General features: G+C 45.0%; 1 protein-coding gene across 4 annotated transcripts in view; it reads right to left on the reverse strand.

Moving 5' to 3' along the window:
* PJA2 (praja ring finger ubiquitin ligase 2) overlaps window positions 1-14732 on the reverse strand; it is an 87132-nt gene that overhangs the window by 23553 nt on the left and 48847 nt on the right. For all 4 annotated transcript variants that reach the window (XM_065406182.1, XM_065406181.1, XM_065406184.1 and 1 more), the window contains one exon: window positions 9475-9660. In XM_065406182.1, the coding sequence (XP_065262254.1) occupies window positions 9475-9660 (186 nt within the window). The remainder of the gene's footprint in view (window positions 1-9474; window positions 9661-14732) is intronic.

A 14732-nucleotide genomic window follows, 5' to 3' on the forward strand; every position in this document is an offset into this window, starting at 1 on the left:
TCTAACCTCCCTGGTGTCTGGCTGAGCGTAATCAGCGGCCAGGCGATTTGCCTCAACCTCCCATCCCGCCATAAATGTCTCCCCCTTACTCTCACAGATATTGTGGAGCACACAGCAAGCAGTAATAACGATGGGAATATCGGTTTCGCTGAGGTCTAACTGAGTCAGTAAACTGCGCCAGTGAGCTTTTAAATGTCCAAAGGCACATTCTACCACCATTATGCACTTGCTCAGCCTATAGTTGAACTGCTCCTTACTACTGTCCAGGCTTCATGAGCCATGGGAGCAAGGGGTAGGTGCGACCACACGGTGCTGCCGACTGGGAGAGCAGCCTGAGGCAGAAGCCTTCAGCTGGCATGATATTCCAGGCAGGACTGAATCCCCATTAGACGAAACTTAAAGAAGAGAATGACCTGGAGCCATTCCCATTTTTGTCCCCTGTCTGCCCAGGTGCCCCTGACCAACCTAACCAAGGTCGGCCAGGAGCACCCATGGGACGACGACAACGGTTAGCAGTCGTATTGCACCGTCTGCCGTCCGCAAGGCAAGGAAAGGCAAGGGGATGCTACTGTGTAGCACTGCAGGAGACATATGGTGACAGTGAGCTGAGCGGGCTCCATGTCTGGTATGTCGTCTGCACGGGTAACCCAGGAAAAAAGGCGAGAAACCATTTTTTGCTGTTGCTTTCAAGGAGGGAGGGAGAGAGAGAGAGGGGGCCTGACGACATGTACCCAGAACCACCCACGACAATGTTTTTGCCCCATCAGGCATTGGGAGCTCAACCAAGAATTCCAATGGGCGGCGGAGACTGCGGGAACTGTGGGATAGCTACCACAGTGCAACTCTCTGAAAGTCGATGCTAGCCTCGGTACTGTGGACGCACACCGCCGACTTAATGCACTTAGTGGGGACACACACAATTGACTGTATCAAATTGATTTCTAAAAAAATCGACTTCTATTAAATCGACCTAATTTCGTAGTGTAGACATACCCTCAAACTCAGAAGAACTAGACTCTGAATCCAATGATGTCTGCCAGGATCCTAAGACAATAGCTCCAAGAGGTATCACCTGACCCATTCACCAAAAATCAGGGCCCAGTGACAGCCATAATTCTGTGGTCACGGAATTTGGCTTTTCCCCAAGATGCCACAGAAATCAGCATTTTTACTGCAGAACTTGCTATTTTGTTGCAGACAGAATCAGGCATTTGTCTCCCTGCCCTGCCAGGACCCACTTTCCTGATGAATTTCGCTATCTATCTTTCCCTACAAGAGGGCACTTAACTGGATTACAGTGCATGCTCTTTGAAATGTTCCATGGAACCAGGAAGCAAGGGATTGGTGACCAAGAATAGGAGTCCAGCTTGCAACAGTGGAGCTGGAAAGACTAAATTATAGGCTGGCCAACTGGCCTGTCTGGAGAATAGCACTAAACTGTTCCATTTCCTTTGCTACGGTTAATACAAGGCAGGCAGAGAGAGGCACTCCATTTTCTCACTGGCAGATTTGTATATGTTGTGTAAAATTTACACTTTGATTGCTGCCCCAAAATTTGTACTTTTGTACAGGATCAACAATAGGGGGAAAAAGGGGTACTCTGATCATAACCCTTTTGGACTGATTGTGTGAAGTCTAGTCAGCATAATATACATTTTAAACAAAAAACAACTTAAAATTGTACTACCCCACTGAAAGTACGTATGTCCAGTCATTGGTATACTGGACTGGAGATAGGAGTCTACCTGGCTTTGTAACTGGACTTGCTGCATGACCACGAGCAAACTTCTTTTTGTCTCTATGCCTAAAACATCCTTCACCTAGGATTAAAACCTGCCTACTCCTAACAGGGATATTATGGAATTAATTTGGGATATTTGTAAAGTGCTTTCAGATCATAATTGCTATAGGAGAGGGAAATGTTATTTCAGAGTTGGATACTTTGTACTAAGGTACAAATACATTTTAGTTTTTTCAACATCTAATACAGTCTGTGTGTCACGCTCACTTTTGGTTTATCTTTTAAATACATTTTCATTCCTATTTTGAAAACTGTTGATGGTGTTTCTCTTCATATATTTCCATCCATAACCTGATCGAATAAGGTGCTTATCCTTGGAGAACTGAAATCTACTTTGGTGGACATGTAAAACCTACCAGCTACAAAAACGAGGAGTCCTTGTGGCACTTTAGAGACTACAAATTTATTTGGGCATAAGCTTTCATGGGCTAAAACCCACTTCATCAGATGCATGGAGTGGAAAATACAGAGGCAGGTATAAATACACAGCACATGAAAAGACAGGAGTTGCCTTACCAAGTGGGGGTGGGGTGGGGTCGGTCAGTGCTAATGAGCCAATTCAATTAAGGTGGAAGTGGGCTATTCTCAACAGTTGACAAGAAGGGAAGAAAATCACTTTTGTAGTGCTAATGCATTCAATGTAATCAAGGTGGCCCATTTCAAACAGTTGACAAGAAGGTGCGAGTATCAGCAGGGGGAAAATTAGTTTTTGTAGTGACCCATCCACTCCCAGACTTTATTCAGGCCTAATTTGATGGTGTCCAGTTTGCAAATTAATTCCAGTTCTGCAGTTTCTCGTTGGAATCTGTTTTTGAAGTTTTTTTGTTGAAGAATCGCACTCAGACTTTTAAGTCTGTTATTGAGTGTCCAGGGAGAATGAAATGTTCTCCTACTGGTTTTTGAATACTACTATATCAGTATACTATAGTTGTTCCATTGGCAAGTCACTTGTGAAAACAGGCGATACATTTAAATGATTCTGAAATCCAAATATTAAGTAGGAGTCAGATGGAGAGCAGAAGGAGAAGCTCCACCCACCATCAACCCAAGAACTACACACTCTTGTTGCCAAAATGAGATGCTTCACAGCTCCAACTGCTAGAAGCAAGCCTAATTAAACAGCTGGCACACATCTCATCGTAGTTTGGCACAAAGTAAAAGGAAAAGCATTGGATTTAGCATCTGCTCACCCTCATTTTTTGCCACAAGCATATAGCTACTTGAGCTAACGGGGGCCAATTTTAGGTCTCCTGATACTGTTTTATCTGCTAGAAGATGGCAAAACATTGCATTTTAAGTTCTGGAGTGACTACACCTTGATCATCATACTGATTCCTGATTTTTTTTATTAGAAAGGCAGTGACAATTTGGAGAAAGTTCAGAGAAAAATCATCATGAGTGATCAGGAATTATTTAATTAGGATAGTACACAGGGATATAGCCAAGACTAAAGAGGTGAAATCAACAAAGCAAAATTTAGGCTGAATCTCAGGAAAAGCTTTTTTACATGAAAATTTAACCTGTGCAATAATCTCACAAGGTAAGTGGTGGAAACCCTGCAACTTTGGACAACAGGTACTAGGCTGAACAATGCATGACATTGGGTACAATGTGGCATTGAAGGGGAGGGCAGGAGGTGCACGACAGGTGGAGTTACAGAAGAAGCTAATAAGAGTTAACATTTGCCAATTGTTACCACAGAGTTATCCCAACTGGCCTCTAAGGCCTTGCTTAGAGTAGAGAAATAGGTGCCTTCTTCAACCAAGTTAGTTCAACTGAAAACTCCATGTAACATGAATATACACGCTCCTTCAGCTTGATTTTAGCAGGTTGAATTATAGGTGAAATTGAGCTAAAAGGTGTAAAACTGTGTCTATATTGGTGTTAAATGAGTTTTTCAATAAATTTGAACTAGCTCAATTGAAAGAGGCACCTTTTTGCTTAGTTTAGAGAACACCTAAACTCTTGCTCACTTTTTAAAAAGAATTATAAGTTTTCAATTAATTTTTCATTGAAAGGGACCCCAAGATTAAATTTGATAAATTACTAGATACATACCTGAGAATAAAGTTGAATATATTGACATCACCCACGTTACTGTTCTTTCAGGTAAGATAGTCTTGAATAGAGTTTAAAGAAATTTAATTAAAAAGTCAGTGTTTGGCTCTATATTGAACACTTTGCCAGTCAATGAGGGTCACGGTCTGTAATTGCCATTAATGGGCATTTGAAGGTGCTTCTGTAATGGAAAATTGAGGTTATGGGCCTCCAGGAGTCCCCATCCCCAGAAATCAGAAATAAGCCTGATTCCTTCCAAGAAGATAGAAGGAACCCTTCTATCTGCAGCAGAGGACAGATAGCAGGAGACAACTCAACTGCTGCCATTGTTGTGCCTCTCCTGGAATCTCGGCAACTATCAGAGGTGCATGAATAGGACTCAGTAAGCTACATTACTGGGGTAGGGTCAGGAAGATACTCTAATATTGCCATGATGGGCTCAATACGAGTACCTGAATAGGAGAGAACAGACACCAACAAAACCCCTGAGATGTCACCTGCCTGTAGTCCCCTTCTCTACACTGGGCACAAACTCCTCTCATATACTACAGTGATGATGGCAATATAAGAACTTATAAAGAAATGAACAAGTTACATCATGAGGAAAGGGCCAGCTCTGCCCAGGATAATCATCTGTGATCTGATTTTCCGCATTCCCTCTCTCCTGTTGCATTCAGGGTTATCCTGGCTTCTCGCTGCAATCTAGTGGTCCCTTTGAACTGTAGAAGGCAGAGTGAGACAAAACAGCTTCTCCCACCTCAGCTATATGCCCTCTCAAAAGGGTGGTGGTGCTAAATCCATGTCTGACAGGAGCAGGGATAGGCAAGGAATGCTAGGTAAATACAGCCCACACCTCTGCTCACCATATACTATACTTCAAACAGGCTGCCCCACTGCAGTGAAAAACTGGGGTAACCATGTTTGTAGCAGAAGAGAGAGCGCAGTTCATGTTCAAATTCATGCATCTGGTAGGCTGCAGACCTCCCTAATCTCCTTGCAGAGGCTATAACATTCTGACAGAGTTGTTAGTGCCCAGGGAGATGTCTGGCAAGAGGGAAGAGGGCAGAAGAGAAATATTGCTGCAGGTGCCCACTCCCTTTCCCCCTCATTATTCAGTATATTTTGCATACGCTGTCTCCCAGCAATACAGGGTTTCAAGTATTTGGGAGTGTAAATCTGCCCTCTGCTGTCCTTCAATTGCTGCTCACAGACCTATATGGCCTTCCCCTACAGGGGCAGTAGGTGCGCTTTCTCCCGCTGATAGGGGCCCTGCAATCCCATGGTTTGCCTTTTTTTTAATTTTTTTATTTTTATTTTTTTAAAGTGGCAGCCATACTTTTTTCTGTGTGCTGCAGATCAGGGAATTATTGAGGGTAACTACCCTGTAAAGACTGTACTGTATACTGTCTTTAGAATATATGATCTTCACTTCTGACACACACTGCAAGAGTCACAGCTTCTTGGCTATGTAATACAGAATTGCGTGATTTCTGAAGAGAATGCAGAAATCTCTTTTTCAATTGTTTTACGGTTCAGACAGAAAGGATAAAAGCCCTTATGTCTATATTTTTATTCCAATTTAGAAAAAATCCAGCATATGAAGTGGATGAATCACACTAAATCTCGGCAGTTGTTTGCAACAGGTTATTACTCCTGCGCCAATGCTAGTTAAGAAACACTTTTATTCATTCACCAAGTGTGAAGGCAGAGGCCTTGAAGAGACCACCACTAATAATAGGACTATGGGTATTGTGTGGCTGTTGTACACAACACTGTCGACCAACATGACAAGCCACAGACACTACTTTGATGAAAAGCAAAATTCAGGTGGTAAATTTACCATGCCAGAGTGCTTGCACTGTGCTGGCCACAAGCGATCTTTTGCAACACAGCAGTGGGACTCTAGTGCTTGTCAGACAGGAAAGCTATTCTAAAAAGATTGGGTATATTCACATGATTATTCTATTTCACATAGCAAATACAGAAAAAATGTATTCCCTAGGGTATTATAAGATTATAATTCAATCAGTTTGTTGATGCCACCGACCTCAAGAGTGCAATTTGAATGTCTTGAATTACAGAAAAAACCTCCAGAGAAAGACTTGTGCAGCCTTTTAGTCAATAAGGTAATTGAATGCACACTACAGTGAATGTCCAAGGTAAAATTACCTAGTTTTTCTTAATCCATTTCCTTCTGCATTACATAGTCAATGACTTTTCTAGTACGGGCCTCGAATGCTTACTGATCTTCCAACTATGACAACCCAAAGAACGCCCATGGCACATTGGGAAGACACAAAGTCTGGCCAAAAATATAGAATGTTAAGTTAAAAGAAAAAAAAACAGTAAATGCTCAAATTTTGTTTGTTTTCGATCCAGATTTAACATATTTTAGACAAATACACAAGAAATGCCCTGCCCTGCATAGAACACAAAAGATAGTTTCACTGTCATTCATGAGATATTTGTGTTTTTATCAAAAAAACTCCTCCTCCCCCTGCCCGGGCCACCAATAACCCTTAAGAGAAAAATCACAGCTTTATTTAAGAGATTGTATATTATAGACTCCCTCTTAATCCAAATATCCACCTTAGGGTACACTTCCCTTGCAACTTTCAAATCTCATACACTTTAAGTTCTTGATTAATAGAAAACATCCTGTAGCACCATTAAGGGATTAAAATAAAATAACTAAGTAGTATTAAAGTGGATTTATGTTCCTAATCTGATACAGTATTTCTGCTATTTACTTCCTCTTTCTGGATTTAGAGCCAGTATTTATTAGTACCAAATATCCCTTTATTGCCTACATCCCACTCAGCTCTAATCTCTCCAAATTGACTCACAGAGTGTTACACCTCTACCCCGATATAACGCTGTCCTCGGGAGCCAAAAAATCTTACCGCCTTATAGGTGAAACCGCGTTATATCGAACTTGCTTTGATCCGCCGGAGTGCGCAGTCCCGCCCCCCCGGAGCGTTGCTTTACCGCGTTATATCCGAATTCGTGTTATATCAGGTCGTGTTATATCGGGGTAGAGGTGTACTCTCTGTTTTTCAAGTTTTACAATTTATTTTTTGTCAGTAAATTTGATCAGATTTGAATTTACACTAGAAAAAACACTCAAAGACTAATTAATAGGCAAATTCCTGCACAGCAACCTGGACACAGAATCATACAAGGGATCTCCCACAGGAATAAAACAGACCCCATATGCCTGAAGACTTCTCTAGACACAAATGAAATTTCTAGAATACAGAATTACCTCTTACTTCAATTGCACATGCTTAACCATTGTGACAGAAACAGCTTTGCAGATCAGTTTGAGAAGTGTTGATTTAGTAAATTATTCACCACACTATTATTGTCACTAATATAGCAGCACTATATAAGCATACCAATTATTTAAAAAAAAAAAAAAAAGAGTATCAAGATCAACATTTTCAAACATCAGTGCCTATATTTGGTCACCTATAGCCATATTTAGACATCCAAATCATCTAAATTATTATTTTTTGAAGTGTTGAACACTTGCAATCCTCAAAGACTGAAATTAGGCCATTCTGATTTAGATTACTACAAACAGATATAAGTAACCAAATTTAGGCACTCATTCAAAATTCTTGACATATACTATTATTTAACAGACTAAAAAGAGTAATGGAAAGCCACACACTTTCACCCAAAAATATACACTGAATAACCTTTCAAATGTGTAATCTCCCAGGGCGAATGATTTATTTGACAGGTGAATAAAATGTCAGGTTCTCCCACCATCAATGTTGCAAAGGCAGAAAAGATCTTGTGTTTGGACTGGTAAGTTTTTAACAGGGCCGGCTCTGGCTTTTTTGCCGCCCCAGGCAAAAAAGCCTCTGGCAGTCCCCCCCCCCCCCCCCCCCGAGCCCCGGCGGGGGCTCCGCTCTTCCCCGGGGGCCGGGGGGAGGGCGCCGGGGGGGAGGGGGGCCGGAGCCCTGGGAGGAGGGCAGCGAGCCCCAGCGGGGGCTCCGCTCTCCCCACGGCGGCCAGAGCGCCGGGGGCAGGGCGGCGAGCCCCGGCCGGGGCTCCGCTCTCCCCCCGGCGGCCAGAGCGCAGGGGGCAGGGCGGCGAGAGGGCGGCGAGCCCCGGCCGGGGCTCCGCTCTCCCCCCGGCGGCCAAAGCGCCGGGGGCAGGGCGGCGAGAGGGCGGCGAGCCCCGGCCGGGGCTCCGCTCTCCCCCCGGCGGCCAGAGCGCAGGGGGCAGGGCGGCGAGAGGGCGGCGAGCCTCGGCCGGGGCTCCGCTCTCCCCCCGGCGGCCAGAGCGCAGGGGGCAGGGCGGCGAGAGGGCGGCGAGCCCCGGCCGGGGCTCCGCTCTCCCCCCGGCGGCCAGAGCGCCGGGGGCAGGGCGGCAAGAGGGCGGCGAGCCCCGGCCGGGGCTCGGCTCTCCCCCCGGCGGCCAGAGCGCAGGGCGGCGAGCCCCGGCTGGGGCTCGGCTCTCCCCCCGGCGGCCAGAGCGCAGGGCGGCGAGCCCCGGCTGGGGCTCGGCTCTCCCCCCGGCGGCCAGAGCGCAGGGGGCAGGGCGGCGAGAGGGCGGCGAGCCCCGGCTGGGGCTCGGCTCTCCCCCCGGCAGCCAGAGCGCAGGGCGGCGAGAGGGCGGCGAGCCCCAGTAGGGGCTCGCCACTCTCCCCCCGGCGGCCGGGGGGAGGGCGGCCAGAGCGCCGGGGGGAGGGCGGCGAGCCCGGCTGTGGCCCCGCTCTCCCCGGCGGCCGGAGCGCCGCGCCGCCCCCCTCCAGGTGCCGCCCCAAGCACAAGCTTGGTGGGCTGGTGCCTGGAGCCGGCCCTGGTTTTTAACAGTATTTTTGCAAAGCTGTGCTAATTCATTACACCTGAAATTTATAAAGGCCAGAACAGAAATACCCTAATGGTAGTGATTTCCTTAGGCAAGAAGGACCTGAGAGTGTGGAAGAGCAGAAAAACCAGGAGTGACTACTGTCGCTCAAGGCAGAACTCTCTAGTCAATTAAGAAATAATAATGACTGGTTCAGAGGAGAGTTCTCAGCTGGACGCCTCCACAGTTTGCTTTGAAGAACAAAGTTGCAACAGTTATTGACACATATGACTGAATAAACAAAGAACTGATGATGACAAATTCCATGACCAGCGGAGGAAGAGCAACCAGGTAAAGAGAAGAATTGGACAGAAAACCATGGAAGTAGATTTGTAGGAGAAGGTATCTGAAAAGCAGTAAATATATGCAAAGAAGAGTGTTCATTACAATGAATTTGGACAAAGATAATACAGAATCCACTCTCACTGTTTTAGTCTAGTAAGTCTCTTTTGTTGCTTGTGCAATCATCAGTATTTCTCAATAGCATTACAGTATTACTATAGCTATCATTCAGAAGTCAAGAATTACCAACAGTGGGTCTGTATGAAACACCAGAGTTATTTCCTATTCTAAATATAGGCAAATACTGCATTCTTTCTGATACAACCATAGTAACTGCTGGTAAATTAAGTTTTATTTAAAATGGCAACAATTAAATATACTGTTGGGTACACAGCATGTTATTAATTCTCACTTATTAGTAGAAATCACTTTCTGAAATACAAAAACAAAAAACAAAAAAAAAACCATACCCGCCTTGGAAACAGAAGTCTGTGTTTTCCTCTTCTAGGCCACTGCTGTTGCTCTGCACTTCAGGTTCACGTTCCTCCCTGCCTGGCAGAGTCTCCCAGCTTTCATCACTGGAGGATTGGTCTTTTTCTGTAGCAGCAAAATAGGAGGGCAAACATGCAGACCACTCCCCATCACTGCATTCAGAACTGCAATTTGAGACAAGCCAATGTTGTGTTTAAAGTATTGACAGGTTCAAAAAGAAATAAATAAATAAAAGCCAAAGTTAAAATCCATTATTAGCTATTTCACGAAAAAGGTAGAGAACTGTTTCTAAATATAAACAATATTTCTGACATACATTCATTTTGTACCATTCATGTATCTTACCATTATGAATAAAAGCTGTTGCTTCTTTATAAAAAGGAGGATTTGTTTATCTTCTTATAACACTATGATTTTTAAAAACCACGTCCATATTATTTAGCACAATTTTTCATTTTTCCCTCCTCCATCCATGTTTGCAGAGTCCATGAAATACCTTCAAAATATTCACTCCAGACACTATATAAGAACCCTTTCTCTCGCTGCCCTGGGAAAAGAAAAGGATGGCAAGACCCTTGAGAGGAGCCAGAAGATACAAGTGAGTGGCAATGGCCTCATTTCCATGGCATGCAAGACTTCACAACTGGACATTGATCCTCCACTTCTAAACACTATTTGGTACTTTTAAAAATAATCTCTATATGTGAATGAGACATCTAAATTGAAGGAAGAGGAGAAAAAACCTGAAGATTATTAGGTGCATGGGTCTAAAACAGGAATTGGGCGAACTACGGCCTGGTGCCACATCAGGCCCTCCAGACGTTTTAATCCAGTCCTCCAGCTCCTGCCGGGGAGCAGGGTCTGGGGCTTGCCCCGCTCTGGGCTCCAGTCGTGGAGCAGGATAGGGGACTTGCCCCACTCCACGGGGCTCCCAGAAACAGTGGCATGTCCCCCCTCTGGCTCCTACACATAGGGGCAGGGGGCTCCACATGCTGCCCCTGCCTCAAGAGCCACCCCCATATCTCCCATTGGGGAACTGCAGCCCATGGGAGCTGCAGAGGTGGCACCTTCAGCTAGGGCAGCGCGCAGAGCCTCCTGGCCACACCTCTTCATAGGAGCCAGGGGGGGCGCAGGCCACTGCTTCTGGGAGCTGCTTGAGGTAAGCGCCGCCCAGAGCCTGCACCCCTGACCTCCTCCTGCACCCCAACCCCAGCCCTGATCCCCTCCTGCCCTCCGAACCCCTCGGTCCCAGCCCAGCCAACCCTCCTGCATCCCAAATCCCTCATCCCCAGCCCCACCCCAGAGCCTGCACCCCAGCCGGAGCCCTCCCCCCTCGCACCCCAACACCCTGCCCCAGCCCAGAGCCCCCTCCCACACCCTGAACACCTCATTTCTGGCCCCACCCCAGAACCTGCATCCCCAGCCAGAGCCCTCACCCCCTCCCACACCCCAACCCCCAATTTCGTGAGCATTCATTGCCTGCCATAAAATTTCCATACCCAGATGTTGCCCTCGGGCCAAGAAGTTTGCCCACCCCGGTCTAAAAACTAAAAGAACCAATGGCAGAGACGTTTTTCCTGAGAAAAGGGTAAAGATTGAGGAAGTTTAACTTTCACCCACAACATAGTGCAATAAAAGAGCACAGTAGATGATATCTGACTGGATGTTACTCTCATGGCTTATAGTAGCATTAAAATTGTAGAGGCATTAGCTCAATCTCCAGAAGTAGGATACGTAACTTGTCAAACAGCACCTTCTGTAAAGCAATTTGCATAGCTCTTGGATCTTTTGCCCTTGGGGACAGAGGACACCTGCCTAGATCGAAGCAGAGATAATGGAGTATGTCATTCAAAAAAAAAAAAAATCACAGGAAACTATAATGGGTAGGCAAGCAGAGAGTCTGTAATCTGATGGAGAAAATCTCTTCTTATTTAAGACACAGGCAGTCCTGGGACAGCTGCAGGTCAGGATTTAGTCTGCTAATCATTATGAAGTTGACATTTGAAATTTTACCTTCTTCCCACCATCAAACTTATTTGGGGAAATGAAGAATTAAGTTTCCTTCTAATAATACATACCCATGCTGACAGAATTTGCTGAGAACATGTTTAACCAAATAGCAAAGTACATTGGAAGCTATACATGATAAATGCAAGCTGAGGGAAAAGATGTTGCAGGATCTGTAAATTTATTTATCCCCTATTCTCTCCCAAGAGACATCCACAGTTTTATATTGGCTCTGGCCATGCATGCTGAAACTACATGGTAAATAAAAGCTATCTAGTAAGTGTCCAGTAAAGTTAGAAGTCCCTCGGGAATAGTCCCATAAATACATCTAACTGTCCATCCGATCTATGAATAGTTATTCCCCAGAGGAAATAGTTCCATAAAGCTGGAATGTCAATTCAAACTGTCTTCAAGAGTCACCAATAAAACAGCAGGTAGAAGTTCAACAATATCCCATTTGAAAAAGAAATTTGATAAGTCCACGAGAGAATGCTGTAAAGACAAGTTACATTAAAAATGAATAGATCAAGTTACCACGAGTGAAATCAGCTAATTATTCCCAAGCTTCCACAGTCAGTCATCTATATTCATCTTTTCACTGCATAATATAAATTATTTACCCTTTGTGTGTTAGTAGCATATAGCCAAAGCAATAGCACTGGTATTCTAAAGCTTAACAGTGACAAGGTTAAAGCCCCATCTACAGAACATAACGGAACAGTGCTTTCACCATGTTTAAGGACAACCTGATCCTGACACACTCTCAGGAATCAGGCCTGCAGCAGAGCTAATCTCCACATAGCCCCATCAGTACAGCTGGCCTGCAGCAGCAGGCTGCCTGATTTGGCCATGCCATCTGACTGGCTGGAAGGGCCACCAGGCTGGCTCTTAAGTCAGCAGCAGCAGCAGCTGCAGGCTGGCTACTCAACACCCACCATAATGCCCACTCCTGTGTTACCTTGTTCCTGCTACTCCTGTCTGGCTCCCAGCCTTGCCTCTGTCCTGTCCCTGCCCTTCCTTGCCTCTTACCCTGCTCACTCCAGGTACTGACCTTTAGCCTGACCATGGCTTTGACTTATTACTGTCTCCAGCTTGCCCCTCAGCTCTGGTATCCAGTTCCTAGCCTCTGGTTTAACCCTTGGCTTTGACTTTTATTACTGACTCTGGCTTGACCTTTGGCTCTGGTATCTAGCTTCTGATCTCTGGCTTGATCCTTTACTCCAGCTTCTTTATACTGATTCTTGCTCTGGCCCTAGTCCTTGGTTCCTTACGACCGCTCTGATCACTAGGCCTGATGCGCGCCCCGATACCTAGGTTAAACCACCCTCATCCGTACCAGCTTACACACACCTTTACTTCTAGTATGTATGAGCCCTCCATCACGAAGGATTTTGAGTTATTTTTGAACTGTGTGCTTTACAGGGCTGTGACGTTGCACTCTATATGATTTTATGAAAATATGCTAATGTAACTGGAATATGCTTCATGCAAAAGGTCTTGTAAGGTATCATTACAAAGCTTATAATCTACTGAGTGTGATCATCCTATTTGTATAAATGTACCACTCTTGTATCTGAAACTAGAAATATGAAATATAACTCTGGGGGCCTACTGTAATTATGCAAAGTGTGGGCCACTAATGGTGGTTTGGAATCTTGATGACTCCCATTAACCGGGACAACTGACTGCAGATGACTCTGTTTTACCTGTAAGTCTTCCTGTATAGGTGTGTGCTGGCAAGTGGGTAATGAAGTCTTACAGTGACATGTGATCATGTCACCTGAACCGGAATCCATCTTTAACCTAGTGCTTGTCCATTTGGGGGGGGGGGGGGGGAAGAGGAAGGACCCAGAGGGACAAAGGATTCCCACCTTATGCAAAAGATATATAAATGGGTGGAACGGAACAAAGTGGAGAGCCATCATGAGAAATCCTCTAGCTACCACCTGAGCTGGAACAAGGGCTGTACCAGGGGAAAGGACTGTGCTAGACTAGGAAGGCATTCAGTCTGTGAAAGAGACTTATTGAAACATCTCTCAGGGTGAGATTTTTACCTGTACTCAGTTGTATTACTGTATTAGACTTAGATTTGCGTGTTTTATTTTATTTCACTTAGTAATTCACTTTGTTCTGTCTGTTACTACTTGGAACCACTTAAATCCTACTTTCTGTATTTAATAAAATCACTTTTTTCTTATTAATTAACCAGAGTATGTATTAATACCTGGGGAGGCAAACAGCTGTGCAAATCTCTCTATCAGTGTTATAGAGGGCAAACAATTTATGAGTTTACCCTGTATAAGCTTTCTACAGGGTAAAACGGATTTATTTGGGTTTAGACCCCATTGGGAGTTGGGCATCTGAGTGTTAAAGACAAGAACACTTCTGTAAGCTGCTTTCAGTTAAGTCTGCAGCTTTGGGGCAAGTAATTCAGACCCTGGGTCTGTGTTGGAGCAGACGGGCATGTCTGGCTCAGCAAGACAGGGTTGCTGGGGTCCCGAGCTGGTAGGGAAAGCAGGGGCAGAAGTAGTCTTGACACATTACTTGGCAGTTCCCAAGGGGGTTTCTGTGTTCAACCCGTCACAAGGGCTTTCTAGGATGACTCTGCTCATCTACCCATTCAGCCACATGAAAGATTCTGGCATGATCTCTTATAATAATATCCAGAGTCCAAATCCAAAGATTAAGGGCAAACAGCTGAGACCTAGCTAAGTTAGGGCACCAAGAAAAAGGTCACACCATTAAAAATAAAAAAAATTCATAGTAGTATCTCCCTGTATGGAGAAATCCACTTGGGGCAAAAAATGACTTAAGGTGGTAGAAACCCACTGTTTTAATGGGGAAATGTCAACTTGAAACAAAAGTTTGTATCCATTAGTGTCACAAGTTCAAGTTACTATAGCAAACCCAAAACTCTTTCATGTGGTTTGTTTTACATGTTTCAACACTTTGCTCCAACATCTGAGATGTCAATTTTTAAGTCAGGGTCAATACTAGTCTCAATGCTAATACCAATCCAGCTTGGGCTTTGGTGCTACTTTCTCTGCAGAGATCTCTGGAGTCACTTGCTAACAGATGGAGGGCTGGAAGATGTGGGCTTGACTGTCAGAGGGATGTTCAAGCTTGGCTCTTCTGGATCCAGTCCCACTCTGAGATTGCTCCAGAAGATGGAGCTTCAGCCTTGCATCCCTCAACTTGCAGGTTCTTTCAGAAAATGAAAGGCAGCCAA

The sequence above is a fragment of the Emys orbicularis genome, chromosome 6, assembly GCF_028017835.1.
Source record: "Emys orbicularis isolate rEmyOrb1 chromosome 6, rEmyOrb1.hap1, whole genome shotgun sequence".
NCBI classification, from domain to species: domain Eukaryota; kingdom Metazoa; phylum Chordata; order Testudines; family Emydidae; genus Emys; species Emys orbicularis.